At 34.0% G+C, this 19219-nt stretch overlaps 1 protein-coding gene across 2 annotated transcripts; it reads right to left on the bottom strand.

Annotated features, from left to right (window-relative positions):
* Positions 1–3236: 3236 nt before the first annotated feature.
* LOC110730853 (serine/threonine-protein kinase HT1-like) lies at positions 3237–18978 on the bottom strand. Of its 2 annotated transcripts, XM_021910682.1 has the most exons (12): positions 18324–18978; positions 15864–15932; positions 15662–15739; positions 14720–14805; positions 14511–14631; positions 12135–12214; positions 10919–10978; positions 10682–10800; positions 8952–9037; positions 6024–6145; positions 4937–5048; positions 3237–3829 (listed from the first exon to the last, which is right to left on the bottom strand). In XM_021910682.1, the coding sequence occupies exons 1-12, from the start codon at positions 18636–18638 to the stop codon at positions 3734–3736; spliced, it is 1344 nt and encodes a 447-aa protein (XP_021766374.1). In that variant the 5' UTR covers positions 18639–18978; the 3' UTR covers positions 3237–3733. The 2 variants fall into 2 exon arrangements, with proteins under 2 accessions (XP_021766374.1, XP_021766375.1); XM_021910683.1 differs by lacking the exon at positions 15662–15739 and having other exon boundaries at positions 18324–18974.
* Between the last annotated feature and the right edge of the window lie 241 nt (positions 18979–19219).

Genomic DNA, 19219 nt, shown 5'->3' with positions numbered 1-19219 from the left:
TGAACAGATAAAGGCGTGTATTGAGGTTAGAGAAAGGGAAGCGAATTTACGACAACAACGGTTGGAACTTGATAGAGAAAAGGAAAAGAGGAAGCAAAAATAAGTTGATTTAGCAGAGAAGAACATGAATTTTGATATGCTTCAATCACTTTTAGCAAGGACAACACCACTCACTCCAGCTGAACAGGCCCACAAGGAAAAGTTACTTCAATTAGTCTACAGTAGAAAATGATTGTATTTCTTTAATTAGTTTATTTTTAATTAATTGTATTCTGAGGTTAGATTTCTTTAATTAGTTTATCTTTAATTAGTTTATCTTTATTTTGTTCAATTTTAATTTGTTTATTTTTAATTAGTTGTATTATGATGTTAGATTTCTTTAATTATTTTATCTTTAATTATTTTTATCTTTAATTAGTTTATTTATAATTAGTTTATTTTTAATTAGTTGTATTCTGAGATTAGATTTCTTTAATTAGCTTATCTTTAATTAGTTTATTTTTATTTAGTTGTATTCATGTCCCTTGTCTTACTATATTTTGAGTAGTCATGTGTCTTTCATGTCAGTTGTCTTTTTGTATATTGAATAGTCAAGATTCTTTTCTGTCTTACTATCTTTAATCACTCATGGAATTGTCAATCATGTTTCATCACTCATGGAATTGTCATTCATATTTTTGACCTCTCATTGAGAGTTCATACTTGTAAATAATAGTGATACCATCTACGCAAACACAATATAATCCAACTCCTCAAAAATATCCAAACACCCGTAAGTAACAAGCAAACACAATGTTTTCCGTTAGTAAACACAAAGTAGGAGAGAGATTGATATGCATTTTTTTTTGCTCACTAGTGGGATAAAATTTGCTCACAAAAAATGCTCATGAGCAAATTTGGTTGGGAAGAGAGAGAAAGTGGGTAGAGAGAGAATGAGGAATTTTTTTTTGGCTCACGAGTGGGGATGCTCTTAATATTTATCCCCAAACCTTATACTTGCCCCTTTGTTATAGAAATAGAGGGATAAGCCCCTATTTAGTCTCATCCCTTTTATATGGGATAACTTGTATCCCCTCAAACAAACAAGGGATAAGGGGACGTTAGGGATTTTAAATCCTTATCCCATCAATAATCCCCACAAACAAACATGCTAGGATCACAAGCTCATGCATCTCACTTTGACCGCTGCGCCAACTCTTTTGGTCTATTACATTATGTGCTAATATTTTATTTAAACTAATTTGTTTTGGGAAGTAGGGGGGACAACTATTTCCCTTTGTCTCATGCTAGCTCCGCCAATATAAAGCGAAGTAAGTAGCAAACATAAAAATGGCCTAAGAAGTAAATTGATAAATATAACAATTTTCAAGGATACATTAGTAGGGTGTAAAATGAGTTGATACGTTTTACGAGCTATCGCGAACAACCTTTGTTATAAATCGTTTATTATGGTTAATAAACAAGCTTGAACAAAAATCATAAACTTGCTAATAAACATGTGAAGTTCAAATATCAGGTTCCATATGAAATATTCACATGTCAACAACAATTTTGTTATGTTGTCATCAATTAGTGGAACCTCTCTTTGGTGTTTTTTGTATGATGACATCCATAAAAAGCACAGAGGGGAAAAAAATTGTAAGATCAACTGATCAGTATACTCTTTATTACAACGGAAAGTCGAAAATTGTATACAATTGACATTTTACAATTAGGGTTCACGATAGACCTCATTATATCCACTAATGAGGAAAAGTGGACAACACATATCATTAACAATTTATAAGATGATATTGGTTTTAATTTTGTAATCATGTTATTTGTTAAGGGAATTATGATACTAAGACCATCTCCAATGGTGAGACTCTAATAGTATTTGTTAGGAGAGAGAGAGAGTTGTTTTTGCAAAGAATACCAATAAGTTGGTATCTAAACTTAGCAACTCTAAAAGAAAGTTGCTACGTTTAGATATTCAACTTGAGTCTCAATTGACAAAAAATGTGGGCCTTAATTATATTTATTTAACTTGTTTTAAATACAAGCCAACAATCTCTCAAATAAAAAAGATGAAAACAAAAGAATTGCATATGGTGGGTCCAATGGAAAGTGACATAAGTATACTTAAATGTGAGTCTTACCATTGGAAAATTATAAATCATATGAGTTGCTAAATTGAGAAGTGGGTTGAGTATTACCATTGGGAGTGAAAAACAACTCAACTTGTATTTTAATACTCATAATTGAGTCTCACCATTGGAGATGGTCTAAGAGCCTATTCAGCTCCTAATTTCTTTCTCTCATAAAATACTCATTTCAGCTTGGTTCAGTTCAGTTCAGCTCAGCTCTAATCAGTTCAGTTCAACTCAACTCCAATCACTTCAATTCAGTTCAGCTTAATTCAGTAAATGTGAACAGGCCTTGAGTTACAATGTCCTTGCCATTATACAAATACTGCCACCCATAAGATAGAGTTTTTTTTTCAACCAAAAATTCTCAAAATCTAAGGGCTTGTTTGACATTTTTTTTATTTTTTGAAAATAAAAACCAAAAACAGAAAACGGTATTTCCACTTTTCTATTGTCAATTTTTAAAATTATCATCTTAATAAGTTTGACTAATAAACATTTCATAACGCCACATCACCTACATATAAGATTAAGGGGATTCGAACACCCAACTACCACTCATGACAAAGTTGTCTATTTAACCATCTTAGCCCATTATCAAGCATGTTATAAATATGAAAAAAAATGTACACGTATATAATTAAGTGTATAGACTGTACACCACATGATTTAATTATTTTAAAAAAAAAACATCCAATAATGTCAATTTCAGATTTGAAAGTGCTTAAAAAAATATCACAATTGCACAATTACATAAATAGCAACTTGGGGCAACACTCGAGCTACTCACTAGTTATCAGTTAAATAAATGTTGTATTATTAGAGTTAAATTAATTATTCACTCTCACTAGTACGAAATGTTTGTGAAGCGAACAAATAATACAATCATCGAAGATAATCAAAGTAATATAGGTAATTTTTTTTTCCTTAAATAAATAGACTTAGGAGAATGGCGCTAAAATCAGAGTGTTATAAGTGTAAAAAAAATGGACACCATATGAACCCTTAGTTTCTCCTCTTTGAATCAGAGCAAAAATTTGTACATCCAAATGACTTCGATAACCTTTTCTAAATGACATAAATTAGGAAATTTTAAAATGGAAACAAAAATTAGTGCAAAGTAAGAAAGTTATGCTATCATTTGTCATTACTAACAACAGAACCCGAAATAGTTACATTCCTCAACTGTACAAGGATCTCATTTCAGAATGTAATCCGTAAGACCAAACGTATACTGAGAAAACTGTCTACCACACAGAGGAGCATTTTATTCTCCTAAGAATCCTAATAATATAAGACAAGTACTATCAACCACCTTTCACTTGAGATATGGGTATCACAGAAGTTGAAATGGCCAGTTGCACTCTCACAGAAGACCTGTCTCATATTTACAGGCGTATAACCTATTCAGTAATTCACTTTAAAGGGTCTTCCAACTTACTTTCTTACACAGTAGATTCAATAGAAACTGAGATAAACTCTTGGAAAGTCAGGAAAGAATGGAAGGCAGAAAAGCAGCTTTAACAGCCCACGGTCAGAGAAATATTTAGGATGTACAGAATGATTTAAATTCCTATGAACATAACGCACATTCCAATTGGTAGTCATCATCTAACTATTGAGGTGGACGAGTGGCTGCCTGAATCAATAGGAGCTTTCTTGCCCAACTTTTCTAGCATCCGGAAGCATCCAAAAGGTCCAGACTGTCAAATCCAGAGGGTGAAAAGATGTCAACAAATAAAACGTTCACAATACAGATGTATCATCAACTTAAAATACAAAGAAATGTCACTCCTATGATCTATCACAAGATAGGGGTTACTAGAGAACGTTGACAACAAAAAGCAAGATATAACGTTTCAAGATGTTATCTGGAAGCTTCTTGTATGGACTAAATGCTGTTTTCTTCAAGAAAAGCTGGCATATAATTAAGAAAGAGGTGTATGCATCAGTTATAGAATTCTTTGTTCTCATTTACTGAGGCAACTAAATTGTACCGCAGTTACTCTCATTCCCAAGGTTCCTAATCCTACTACGGTGAAGGATTTTCGCACATTAGCATGCTGTTTTGTTATTTACAAGATCATTTCTAAGATTTTAACTCAGAGAATGCAAGCGTTATTGGTGATGTTAGCGAGTTTCAAACTAGTTTCATTCCTTCCTGATAGACATATCTCTGATAATATTTATTGGCTAATGAGCTTATCAATGGTAAAAGTAGAGTTAATGTGTCTCCTAGGTGCATGATCAAAGTGGATCTAAAAAAAGCCTATGACTCCATTGGATGCAGTTATCTAAAGGATGTCATGAACTCATGACTGAATTTGGTTTCAGTAGATTTTTGCTTGTCTTTCTAATAATTTTTAAATATTTTCTTAAATGGCAAGTTTTGTCCTCCCTTTGCTGCTAAAAAAAGGTTTATAAATATTCACAGGAATAGGAAGGCATTCAATGATAAATGTGAAGCTCCAACTGCAGTTTATCATAGAATTTGTTTTACAGTTTCATGTAGAGCTAATGATTCTCAGAGAAAGCTTATTGTCCTTAGTTGTTTGCATATGATGACTTTTATTTTCTGCCCTTCCTAGAAGGTAGGAGTTTATTAGTGCTATTGCATTTTTTATTCTTGTGGTTTCTTTGTACTAGTGGTTTGGTTGTAATGCTCTTTATTGGTAATAAAAATTCTATATTTTATTTGCCGCTAAAAAAATGACCTACATTTGCAATATTATTAAGCCCTTGATTCATTTTCAATTTTAATAACTTGAGTATAGCAAAGATACTAGCAACCATAGTATTAAATAACTCACCTTCCAGCGTCTCTTACGATCCAATACATTTTCAATAACCTCCAACCTACTTATTATTTGTCTGAATGTTGGCCTCTTCATTGGTTTATCATTCCAGCAGTGCTCGATCAATCTGCAAAGTATATTCAAGTCAGCACAGTAGAGTATAAATTAAAATATTGAATAAGCTAATTATCTTCAGCGAAAAATCACTGTATTCCCCCTGCTATGCTGGACACCCAGTAGTTTATACCCTTAAGATACAAATACAAAGAACATACATGAAAAAACAAATCTAAAAGTAATCTTATAGCAATGAAAAGCAAATAAAGAACACCCAACAAACAAATTACTGTATGCAACCATATGTCAATGCAGCAAGTGTGGTCACATACACTACACAAGCCTTTGTTACGAAATAAAATCCCCATGGGAACTTCAGTATCAATGCGCTGTTTGATAATAGAGGTCAGTGCAATCAATGTCAATCAGCTTCAAGCTCCCCTCGCATGAAGCCTTTTGGCTTTACATTTGCAGGATCACCCATAATCTCCAATTTTACCCCAACAAAGATTATACCAAATATTGCCCCTTCATTCATTGCCAGTCAAATTTACAAGATAAAGGGATATAAAGGCCAATTAATTCCTGCCTAATAAGCCCTGTGTTCTCTAATTCTCTAATTCTCTTCACCTGAAGACATGGGTGTCAAAATTTTATTTAACTGCTACACACCTTTACCGATACATATATATACCAGATACATTCAGACATAGATTATATAAACATAATACCTATCACAAGGGAGATAATCTTCAAAAGTTTAATTAAAATTATAGGATTTAAGCATAGTTATCAATCTTATCATCAAACAAAATTTCTGGTCATATATTGCATTAGATGACATGTACAAAAGATTTAACAGAAATTCAGCCAAGCACTGCAAAATATTAACAGATGTATATCTAAGACTTGCCACCATGATATTAGTAAAGTAGTAACTTCTTTAGAACTCAACCACAACCTTACTGGAAAAAGGCAGACAAAAACTGCAGCAGCTCTCCTCCAGCTTATTAATAAAGAGACAAAATAAAACCTGGATACTTACTCTTTTAATCCAAGAGCATAATATTTGGCTGGAGCTGTAAATGGTGGGCGTTCATTAGAACAATATGCCTTAGCTACTTCCTCTTCTTGCATTGATTCAAAGGGAGGGCATCCTTCGATCATCTGAAGACACACATGACAGTAAACCAAAATAAGAAACTGAAATTTATGAATGTAAACAAAAAATAAATAAATAAATAAATAAAAAACCTCCACAAGTCTAAAGTTTAAATAATAAGTCCAACTCCAGATGGGAAAAAAGAGTCCATATCACAAGCCATCATAATAAATCTGAACTTCAGTAGATTCATAGATTGAACTGATAGTTATGTAGTTGTAGCATGCATTTAACATCAACCAATACAGCCTATACAGAACCAATATGGCTGATACAGGCCCATACATCTCAAATGGGACTGACGCAACAGCTAGGTGATACAGGGTCATCAAAATACATCATAACAATAACAATTCATTAGCTCTGTGGAAAAACACACATCTTTATTTGGCAAATTCCAACAATCAAGCTCGCAAGTCAAACTCTTTACACACCATAGGGACACTTGGAAGGATCAAGTGTTTCTATAGCCAACTTTAGTTAAAAACACCAGTTTCTCTAGATACAGACATTAATTAATGGCCCCACCTAGGTTTAGCTCAAAAAAGAAGCACCATGTATACAAAGACATCAAACAAAGGTCACGATTATAAATAAATTACAGCAAGAGCCAAGGTTGCCAACACATATGGGTCATTTCATGAAGTAGTTATTTCTTTCATTGAAGGATCGGATCAAAAGGAAAATAATTTAACGGATGGATTTACATGTCGTGGGAAGGTAAATCGTGTTTAATAGATGGTGGAGATCCAAAAGGTACACATAAAGGATAATGGAGTGTTTAGTTTAGCTATATGTGGTGAAGTCTTCGAGAATTAGGGAACTAGATACGTCTTTGGGGAAGCTTATTATAGGCTCTTTGCTACTCCCTCCATTTATAAATTAGTGTATCACTTCCTTAACCGAAAATATCCATCTATTACATTATTTCTCTCCCCTCCTAATAACTTTACTTGCTATTTTATATGTTTTCTATCTCTTCTCATGGTCCCCAACTCCCCACATGTAAACTCACACTACCTTTATGAATAAAATATTCCCCACTCACCTTTTATCAAGATATTAATTCTCAAATTCACCCACTTGCAAACTAGAATACTCACTTTAATTCATTGGCCTAAAACTTTGTGCATAGACAAGTGATGCACTTATTTTAAAAATGGAGGGAGTAATGCGCTAAGTGTTAGAAAGGCAAATTGCCAAAATCTATTGTAGATAGGGATGAATTCAAATGTATGACAATTAATCATCTCATAGACACTAAAGCACATGTTTAGAGGAAAATGTGTAATAACTATAATCGAGAAATAGTCAAGCTCGTAATAAAAGCTTTATATTACTCTCTCTATTTCAAAATCACAACTTCCAATGTTCATCTATTTCCGATTGATTTCAATACTTCCTAATTTGACCAGGTCCCACCAATATCTTATTATTTCTATCTCCTCTTGCATACCTCACTAAAGATGCAAATGAAGGAAGCGGATTTTCTGGATGACTACAGGAGATATTCTTGGGTGTTATATACTAGGTTTATGCATCTGAGACCATCCTTTCAGAAATAAAGTTTTGGTGTTGCTGTTGTCTCTCTCTCTCTCCCCCTTGTATGCCCAACAAATTAGTGGAAAGTGTGTAAAAATAATAAGGTAAATCTTCTCTCACATGGAATATAAAATTTTACTCACTGCACCAGCTTTCACATGATAAAGTTTCCCCCACGGCATTAACTTTTACATTAAAAAGTACTCCATTGGCTTTTTCAAGTGCTTACACTAGGTTGTGCATGGAGTTTTAGAATATTGAGCAAGTGAGGTTCGTTTTGCAGTATTGATCACCATAATATCAACTGGCAGAGCTTTAATCTAAACCATTTAGCAGGCCAACACATTTCTTCAGACTTGGCTAAATGTGAAACAAATATTGTGCACAGCAGCACAGATGAGGTGCAAAGGTAAGGAGGAATTACATTCAATGGAAGGTCTTTATTTACTCAAAAAAGACTCAAAAACCTATATTTTAAACGTAATTTTAGTCATCAAATCTTGACTGTATGCCTGCTAAAAGGTTCAAGGTAGAAAATGGCGTTTCAAACTCTCAAACAAGACTCCATAAACTAGTAGCTATCAAAAAAAAGAGTTATAGCGAGACAGAAATAGTAGGAACTATGAAGTTGGCACCTTCAAAATTGGAGTTAATGATGTGGATGAGAGGACAGGAGTTAAGAATTTTTTTTTTCCTAGATTTGACAGGGCTAATGCTGTGCTTTTTATTCGAATTAGCAGGTGTATAATAGTTTTCCTCATGTGAAGGGTTGTAATTCAGATTTATATGTTGAGGAAAAAATAGCCTTACTATCTTTGTATGATTTTCCTCTAAGAATGATCTTCAATAAGACTTTTCCATTTTTCAAAAAAGAAGAGCACGCATGAGTAAAAGTATCTAGTGTCACGTAAGTTGAAATCTTGCATAAAATTTGGGAATATCCTAGGATACTAGAGGCCTAGTAAACATAGAGAGCAATACTTCCTCTGTTCTTTTTTTTAGTTGACACATTTCTACATCACGTTTGCCAATGCAAAACCTAAATCATTTTATATCTTTTATTACCAATACGTAAAAATAATAAAAAGTTAAAACCTTGATGATAAATTAAATAAATGATTTTTTATTAAAAAAAGGTGTGATGTAAGCAACTCCTAAACTCCATTCAATCAGACACACTGTTCCTAAAACTCTTGACAGACCGACCACTTACAGTACCAGCATCTCAGAAACAATGTAAGATATGGGAAGGGCAAGCTAGAATCTTACTTCTTGAATTATCAAGGCAAATGAAAAAACGTCAACTTTTGTGTCATACTCCTCTTTCTTAAAAACCTCTGGAGCCACATATCTCCCTGCCAGGCAACAACCAGCAAAAGTTTTGAGAAACGGGTTAGAATAGAAGGGAGGGGGGAAAGAACAATTAATGACCTAGTACCTCTTCTATTTCCATTCATTTATAAGTCCAGGAGTCAATATATTTTTATGAAATTCAATTCACTGACAATAATAGCAGCAGAGATGAAAATACTTCAACAAATATGTAATTTAACTACAAGGGAAAAGCAAATTCATTTCAGATGATATGTTGATTATTCAGGCACTTTAAGGGAAGCACATATATAGAGATGTACAAAATCAGCTAATAAATTGTAACAGAAAAGAAGGTACCTTAAACAGATTTTGGCAAAAATTTGGTAGGAGAGGGCCATTTTCCCGAGGTCATTTTTTCAAACAAAAGTAGAAAGTAGTAGTGGATCCTCTTTCAGAATTTTTTTTGTGAAAATGGTTCATGTATTCCAAGTTTCTAATTTACCAAGCACTTGGATAGAGATTTTTTTGTGAACTACAGAGAGAGATTAATTCGATATTTTCAGAAATGATTTCTCTTAGTTCAATAATTTTCAAAAATGTAAATAAGTTTGTAGGTCTCTCAAACCACCCCTCATTATCCATACATGAGCACAAGAGCCAGGTATTTATCTGAGTGTTTGACTCAAAATTATGGACACTGGAATATAAACTTAATAAATGTAAGGGCATGGCAATCATGAAACATAAGCAATCCTTTTTCAAAAGGCTTTTGCATGTGCCTTCTAAATAACTGCTACATACCCACAAACATTACAGGGAAATTGGTTTATCAAATTCTTGTTCCCGTTTAAAACTCATCTAAAGCCACACTTGCCAGCACATATTGCATTGATTCTCTTCTCTATTCAAATTCTCTACCAACATGTGCATTAGGGTGATTGAAGGGTCCAAGTGAGAAGTGAAATGTTCAACAAGAGATTCATACCCTTACCGCTTTATGTGTATTCCAAAAAATGAAAGTCATAATTCAGCTACGAAAATCATAATATATTAGGTGTTTAGTTTGAAAGCACCCAGCTCCCTAGGCATATTTAATCTACTTTTCCACAACCTCGTTCATTATTTAGCCTTTCTAGTGGTCCTCTATTTCTCGTCTTTCTCTCATATCCCATTTTTGAAGGAGCTTTTTGCATACTTTAGCAGATATTCATATTCAATATTTGCATCAGATGATGAAAGCAGTACATCCTTTATATCATAACGACATATATCAATAAGTAGAGACATCATCATACAATACACAACTAAAACCAATAATTTCCAAATAGAAGAATTTAGCAGAATAAAAATTCCTTCCCTTTAAAATACCCGCCTTACCCCTTTTAAAATACGGAATAGGAAATTCTAAGACATTACCGCCACCGTGATAACGGCTAAGGCATTTATTAAAGACACATAGCAGAAGACTCGTTTCAAAAACCATTCAAAATAAAACTAACTTCAAAAGTCAAACCAAACGAAAGTAAATTCAAACTAAAGTTAAACAAAGTCAACATACAGCTTGGAACCCTTGTAGGCCCTTTCAAAACCCAAACCAAATGATTAACGCATTGCGTTAGTCTCACAAGCAAATAAATAATAACCAAAGCAATAACCAGGAAAAAATTCAAAGGTAGAAGACTCACATGAAAATTCTTGACACCACAGAGGCTCATGTTCTCTAACTGTTGTCGAGACTTTCAGCAGCTTGCTCACGCCAAAATCTGCAACTTTTAGATGCCCAGAATCGTCCCGCAGTATGTTACTGCCATCTTAACCAATACAGAGTAAGAATGCTTCCATTATGCATAGCTTCACATTCTTTAAAAGAACAACTTGAAAATGAAAGTCAAGATAATAGAGAACAAGTTAGAAAGACATACGAAGGCTCAAGATCTCGGTGTATAATTGCTGGTCTATTTTCGTGCAAGTAATTCATTCCCCTGCAATATAATAGTCTTTCAAATTTAAAGCAAATTGCATCCCCATCATACCAATGAAAGCTTCACCAAATCTATTATGCAGTTTCAGAGCCTACCTAAAAAGATCTCGAATCTTATTTTCCGGAATCAAATTTTTAAACAATAAAAGGCACACAAGAGGAATCGTAAAGCATTCACAAATGTAAACCTAATGCTATACAGTTTGAGATTACGGAAGCCATAATAGCTCTACTAAACCTACATTTAATCAAAGACGTTACATAGTCTGACAAAGCTCCCACTTAGCCAATTTGGATTGGAGAGCAGCAAATCTACAATGATAGATTCAGCTCTAAAACTACTAATCTTCACAGCATAATCCACACCACCCAAGAAAAATAAGGTGATTGCCTGATAGGTGTCCTTTTTTTTTCTCTCTCTCTCTTAGACCAGATCAAAGAGTATTCATAATAGGTTTGAAGTCTAAAGAGCAAGAATCACAAGCAAACATACGCAATCCACATAATTGACCAAAAATGATCCTTCCACATAATTGCAATTCACATAATCTTCCTCACACTCGGCTTCCCAAGCCAGCCCCTCCCTGTCAGGTAAAAAAATACTTTGGAACTGAAAAAAATCAAAGTCATTGATTTATATTGATTAAAGACCACAGATTGCACTCCAATACTTTGAAGGTGTTGACCAGTAGACAAATAGAATAAGAGTGCTAAGGAGAAAGGACTGGAACTAATCAGACCTATAGCTCAGTCATAGCTAGCCTTGAACTTGGTTCAGCTAAGCTGCACCGGTAAGGCAACATTGATCCCAAACTCCCAATGCTTCAAATCTGGTAACTAATAAATGGGAGGAGTGCAAAATATCAAGATATACATTCTGTTTTAATTTGTTCTTTTATGCACATCAAAGTTACTCGCAAAATCCTCAACAGATTTTAAATTGCCATAGACCATGATTGATGATTACGATATAAAAACCTAAAGGACTACTGACGCATTGAAGAAATATAGGAAGATGCACAAACAGAGAAATAGCTTAGAATTCCTTGTCTGCCTCTCTCTTATTCGTTGTTCATTGAGTATCATGAACATGAAACACAAAAATATGAATAAAAACATATCGTAGTTTGATTTCATATGCAGATAGGAGAAGCCACCTTGCAATATCGAGAGCGAACTTCACCGTAGTTAATGGCTTTAAAGCAACTTTCCGTTTCAAAAAAGCACGAAGATCCCCCTAAACATACAGAACTAGCAAACTGTAAATGCTTGTTTTATTTCAAATAAAGAAAATGTTAAATAATACGTAGTACAATAAAGTATGCAGCTATATCAAAAGAAGACAAGTAGCCTTCTAGAAACTAATGATTTAAGATGCATGCCATATGGTACATAAAATAAAGATGATCCTGGAAAGGTCCTTGAAGCATGAAAGTATCAATACAAAGAAAATACTTTTTCCCTTTTTTATTAGTTGACGTGTTTCTTTTTGGCACACGAATTACGAAGAAGTGGGAAAGATATGCTAAAGACAAAAGCACCCTTACTCATCCTTACCCACGCCCCCCACCCTTCTCCATAATTTTTCTTCTTGCCTCATATAGATCAATGAAATCCACTGACATGAGTGTTGAGTGTAAGCCTCCAATAGATTGATGAAATCAATCGACACGGTCGGGTCTGCGATGTAAGCCTCCAATAGACCGACGAAATCAAGATCTTAATTCTATCTCGTGGTGATGGAGATGGTGATGATGAGGGTATTGATGTGTAAATGCAAAAGAGGAGGTTATATTTAGTGGTGGTGGTGGTGGTACGATGTGGTAGAGGGAGGAGAGAGAAAGAGATGACGAGCGGAGGAGGAGGTGGTGATAGTAGTGAGGAACGAGGTATGGTGCAATGGATGGAGGAGAGAGAAATTGGATGATGGTCTGTTAATTGGGTGTGACTAGTGGCCTTGTGGGAGAGGAGAGAGATTGCTCTCATATAAGGAGGAGAGAGAATAAAAGTATGGCTAAAACTGACTATTCACCATAAAAAAAAAAAAAAAAAATATGCGTAAAATAGAATGAAGTATAAAATAATTCTTTCCCACAAAGAGCCTTACCACATCTCTTACAAACAGCAATGCATGCAAAAATGCCACTACATCTTATTCAAACCCAATGCAGAAGCTATACCAACTCATTCCATCCTCGCAATATCACAAGACACATGAATAATCCAAACAACCAAATCAGAATGCAAAGATAGTGGTTTCTGGGTTTTAGGGTTACCACTTGTTAGCACAAAGCACACACAGTTGGGAGAAAGGTCTCAATTTGATTATCATTAGTATGAACTTCAAAAAACTATAGTCCAGATTTAAAAAATCGCCTTTTTCAAACCTTTGAATTTCATTTCCAAACAATTCAGAAGGGTTAAACATCAAGTAGTTTGTGAGAGTGTACAATAAGCGTACAAGAAAATGCACCATGCATATTCAGCCACTGAACTCTTCAATTTGACCAGCAATAATATCAGACTATCAGAGCACAACACATCTACTCTGAAGACTCAGACTAAAGCCATGCTCTCTTCAACTTATTCAAATAATATTCACTAAAAATATTTTTAGTTCACTATAAATAATTTAAATAGGTTTTAATCGGAAAAAATCAATAACTTTAAAGAACAAATATAATAGAGAATCAAAGAAAAAAAATTAAATTCAACAAAAATCATTTTAGTTCTTTTTAAGGACAGGGAAAGAAACAAAAAAGGATATTACCCTGCCATAACTTTTTCACCAGAAGCCAAATGGCTCTACTTTAAACCTTACAAAGAAAGAAAAGAAAGAGACTTGTATAAATTACCCAGGAGTAATACAAGAGACACGATTTCCTGTGAATACATCCCATTAGTTCTTTTTAAGACCCTCCTTGCTTATTGTTATAAAGGAAATTGGGCTCCACCTAACAGAAGACACTTTGAGACACTAGATTCCAAACCTAAACCTCTTTTTACTTAAGTGATAACATCTATGCTCCAACTAAAATCATGCTGGCATGAATCCTAACAACAGATGCTAGAAAAATGATAAATGAGTGTAACTCAAAAAAGGAACAAAGTTTTCCTAATGTAAAGATTACCAAAGATGGTCAAAGTGGGGTATGTGAATGCTGAATATTACCAAAGATTAATAAGGGACAACTGCAAAAAATAAAATTTTAAAAAAAAAATCAACAACAAAGAGAGAGAGAGAGAGAGAGAGAGAGAGAGAGAGAGAGAGAGAGAGAGAGAGAGAGAGAGAGAGAGAGAGAGAGAGAGAAGTATTTTGTAAAGCAAGAGATTGTTTCAAAATTAAGAGCAAAAGACATACAAGGGGTACAAATGAGCTTAGCAAATAGGAAGAAGAGTGAAGAACACTGAAATTGAGTAAAGCTCAAAAAAAAAGCAGGTAGAATATATTTAAAGCAAAACATCAAGCTTTAACTGTTTCATCATAAACTAGACAGCATATTATAATGTATAATATCATTTGGAAAGAAGACCTTAGGCAAGTACTCTGTTATAATCATCATTGGGCTACTCTGTGTTACAGCTCCCAAGAATTGTACAACATTTGGATGGCGTATCTTTTGGAGTAACGCTAACTCATCTGTAAATGCTTTTCTACAAGCCAAGGAGAAAATTTAAAAATCAATCAGAGACTAACAAAATTAATCAGAAGACAAATAAATGAGATGTAGGGTCAACTCACACTTTTTCTTCATCCATCACCACGTCAATTCCAAGTGTTTTTACAGCAACTTCAATCCCACGCCACAATGCAATGCGGTAAGTACCCTGACATTGATGAACAAGGGAATGATAATGCTGAGATTCCAAGCAACATAACCAAAATAATTTGACACCAAAACTATATGTGCCTTACTATAAAAAAAATGATGAGAACATATTGCAATCTAAAATGAAAAAATGTAGTATAACTTGATATAGAGCTAGATCATCTTCACTTCATTTAACATTATAACTTCAAATCCTCTCATAAAGCACCAAAAATAAAGGGAAAAAAAATACTACACTATCTAGGAAAGCAGCCAATACAAGGTCCCTACCAATTTACAAATTGTCTCAAATAAAGTATACGAACATGAAAACTGAGAGTCATAGATGGATTTTATTTCTTCCACGTTTTGTTATAGATGGCTTTTATTGTTACTTCCTAAAGCATGATATATTTGCTGCTTTCTTTCTTCCACCTGCACAGATGCCAACATAAACATCTTTCGCACATCCTATTCAGGCCTGCTTCATCCTTCCATTCTAAGGAACATAAAGATATCTAGCATGGCCACCAACAGAAACACACCCACCCACAGAAATCCTCATTTTTAGTCATCCAAAAAATGACTCTAACCGGCACATAACATGTCCAAAGATCCCTGTGACTATACAACAAATCCATAATCTCCAAAGACTAAACTTTTTAGCTAAAGCAGCTCTGCTTGTGCCCAAAAACCAGATAACATCTATGTTCGATCATATGGAGGTATACATACTGGTAAGTTTCCTAAACTTTGTAATAAACCAGAAAGTCACTTAAAAAGTAATAGATGTAATAACTAAATGAACATAATTAAGCAAAATGGAAAAACTAGGAAACCAATCTCCATAAGAAAGAGTGAATTCACCAAGTAACCTTAGAAATGTCAACACTGTTGGAAAAGTCGAGTTCACTGGGATCAATCTCATATTCAGGGATTTCAGAAGAATCCACCTATACAGAATTGAACAGGGGCAAAGGGGGAAAAAAGACACACAGACAAAACTAAAATGGTCAACAGATACAGAAAGAGGAAAACAAAATAGAGCATCAAATGCAAATAAACATCAAGACGTACCTTTGCACCATGTTTCTCCAAAAGCTTGATTACATCTAGATGTTTGTAATATTTTGCATCTGCAAGAGGCTGTTTAAAATTGGGGGGGAAAAGTGAGTTTAACAAAATAATTAATCTCATCTAATTTCTCATGTTTTTTTATTGCAAAGCATATTCAAGGAAATTATTTTCAGAAAACACCAACAATATTTTTTATTTCTTTCAATGGTGCATTTAACGACAATACAGTCTATTCCCCGTCACAATATTGACAACAACATGGACCATTCCATTACATGAGAGTATAGGACCAATATTGGAACAAAGATCACTTATTTTTTAATAATAAAACAACGTCGAGTCTAAAAATTACAAAGTAATTACTAATTCCTCTGTATTTTAAACCTTTTTTTCTTGCAACATTTCTCATTTCATGTTTGTCAATGCATTATGTCAAACACTAATATCTTTAATTGCTAATATGTAAAATTGATAAGAATTTAATATTGTGAAAGTATAAATTGAGGTAAACAAAACAAGACCTCACATGAATATACTTATTCTTAATTATACATATCAAGGCTAGTTAAAATGGAGTATATGAATAGTGTATAAGTTAAAATGGTGCAACTTGCAAGTAAACAAAAACAGAGGAAGTATTAAATCGTTACACACAAAATAAAATATAAAGGAAGTAATCTAGTTTAATAAGTGACATATAAATTTTGTTATTGATGAAGTACAATGATACAAAGTATCACTTAACCAAAGAGTATTCCAAAGAGATTGTACAAGTGCAAAAGAAAATCATACTTTACACAACCTACATTGGACTTGATTTAATACCTACCCTGCCAATATAATCCATGAAAGCTGGAATGATCCAGAAGGAAAGGTAAGAAAAAAGACGTTTTTGCATTATAATCAAAGCATGACGTAAGTTTAGTGGTGTAAATGAAATCAGCAATACTCCCATAAGAACCAAACATTGTCAATTACACTAACAACCTACTGAAAGGCCACTAAATGGAGTAAAAAGAAACATGCAACAAAACAATAGTAAACAAGAACAGAGGAAGTATTAAATCGTTACACACAAAATAAAATATAAATGAAGTAATCTAGTTTAATAAGTGACATATAAATTTTGTTATTAATTAAGTACAATGATACAAAGCATCACTTAACCAAAGAGTATTCCAAAGAGATTGTACAAGTGCAAAAGAAAATTATACTTTACACAACCTACATTGGACTTGATTTAATACCTTCCCTGCCAATATAATCCATGAAAGCTGGAATGATCCAGAAGGAAAGGTAAGAAAAAAGACGTTTTTTGCATTATAATCAAAGCATGATGTAAGTTTAGCGGTGTAAATGAAATCAGCAATACTCCCATAAGGACCAAACATTGTCAATTACACTAACAACCTACTGAAAGGCCACTAAATGGAGTAAAAAGAAACATGCAACAAAACAATAGTACGATGGCAATAGCATAAACACCAGTCATTGGATATGAACCAAAACAAACATAAGACCCCTAAAGTGAAGGGGGAAATAAAAATAGAAATCAGGACAACTACGTATTGAAAGGTTCAAATTGGATGAGCAAACATGAAAATCACATTCAATGTGTCTTCCAGACATAATTTCACAGTGATAGCTTATCATAATAGTCAAACAAGTTACAAAATGTTTATGCTTTGGCTTTTAGGCCCTAGAAACTCTTGAACCATGAGGTTTCTGCAACTACATTTATTGGGGATTAATCAGATAATTAACTTGTGAAGCTAGCATGCAGCATGCTAATATGCTATACAATTATGTGGGTTTCGGAGTGAGGTTTTCCACTTGAGAGAAAGGTAAACCCTAATAAATGAAAGGGGAAGACATTTGTCAAGTGCGATTCTTGTCTCCCATAAGGTCTCAAGATATATGATACCGCCAAGTACTTCTAGTGGCACGTTCCACATATTGCCAAGTAAGCTTTATCACTAAGACCAAATTGCGCACACATTTTCGTTGGATCATAGAGATTCCCACCCATCTCTATATATATCTCTATCCATCTCACATGTGTTTGCTTCATAAGCATATCAATTCTCAATGTTGGCATGAAAAAGGACAGTCAGTGAGAGTACTACGTAAGCCTAGCGAACACAACATCGATTAAATTTTGGACGAACCTCCCTCGTGATTTTATATCCCAAGTTCTAAAAGTCTCACTAGTTCTCCCTCATAACACTAACACAAGTACAAAACCAAACTATGACACTATGATCCATTGCCACAACCAAGTGCAAAGTAATTTTTTAAATCAAATCCCAAATTCCCAATAATAAATTCATAGTAAACCTACAGCAATAAGCTCCCAATTCTACAAATTGGCACAATTATATCAAATATAAAACACAATATGATTTCAAAAATCACAAACATTACAATACTTGTCAATAAATAGTGCATAATCAGACTTACAGTGCTACCCCAACGATCCTTAGGATCAACCTTGGCGCCGCGTTCGAGCAACAATCGAACAACATCAGGAAGGCCCTGACAAGAAGCAACATGAAGAGGAGTTCTGGAATCAATATCTTTGAAATTCACATCAATCCCAGAATCCAAAACCTTATTAATCCCTTCCAAATCACCCTCATTCGCCAAGAACATCAGTCTAACTCCTTCCTCATCAAACTCAACATTCTCGAACAAATTAGGGGAATCATCCTCGCGTTCCGGCGCCATTGAAGACTGTCTTCCATAGCTGAACTTCCCCTGAGATTTCGACTCCATTGATGAAACCCTAGAGTTGGATTAATGGTGAAATTAGCATGTGAAGAGGAAGAAATTGAGGAATTAGAGTTGGAAAGGAAGGAAGGGGTTGCTTTGAGAGATATGGAGGAGAGAGAAAGAAGAGAGAGAAAGAGAGAGAGGGAGTCACGAATCTGAAAATGGGGGAATTTTTGAAAAGTGTTCATATTGTCACTATGTGGTTTATATACTTTTGTCCTCCTAATTTTAAATTTAAATAAAAAACAAAAAAAACAAAAAACAAGTTACAATTTACAAAAATGAACTTTTTCTTAAAGGTTTATAGATAGGAAGTCTTTTAATCAATAAAGGAGAAGTAAAGAAGAAGTAAAAATGGGATGAGTAAATTGTAGTATTGCACCGTCAACATGGCTTATATAGCCAAGAGCTTTACATATAATGCCATACAAGTTCACAAGTCTTTGGACTTGTGTGAACATTGTGAAATCAAATCAAAAAATAGGCATTCACATTTATCTTCTAACACTCCCCCCTTGAATGCCCATACTTATTATACAGAAAAAGTATATGTTGCCTAATTAAAAATCTTGCTAGGTAAAACC

The sequence above is a fragment of the Chenopodium quinoa genome, unplaced genomic scaffold (genome assembly GCF_001683475.1).
Source record: "Chenopodium quinoa cultivar QQ74 unplaced genomic scaffold, ASM168347v1, whole genome shotgun sequence".
Classification (NCBI taxonomy): Eukaryota; Viridiplantae; Streptophyta; class Magnoliopsida; order Caryophyllales; family Amaranthaceae; genus Chenopodium; species Chenopodium quinoa.
Note: the sequence above shows the minus strand (reverse complement) of the source record. Positions and strands in the feature narration are given on the sequence as shown.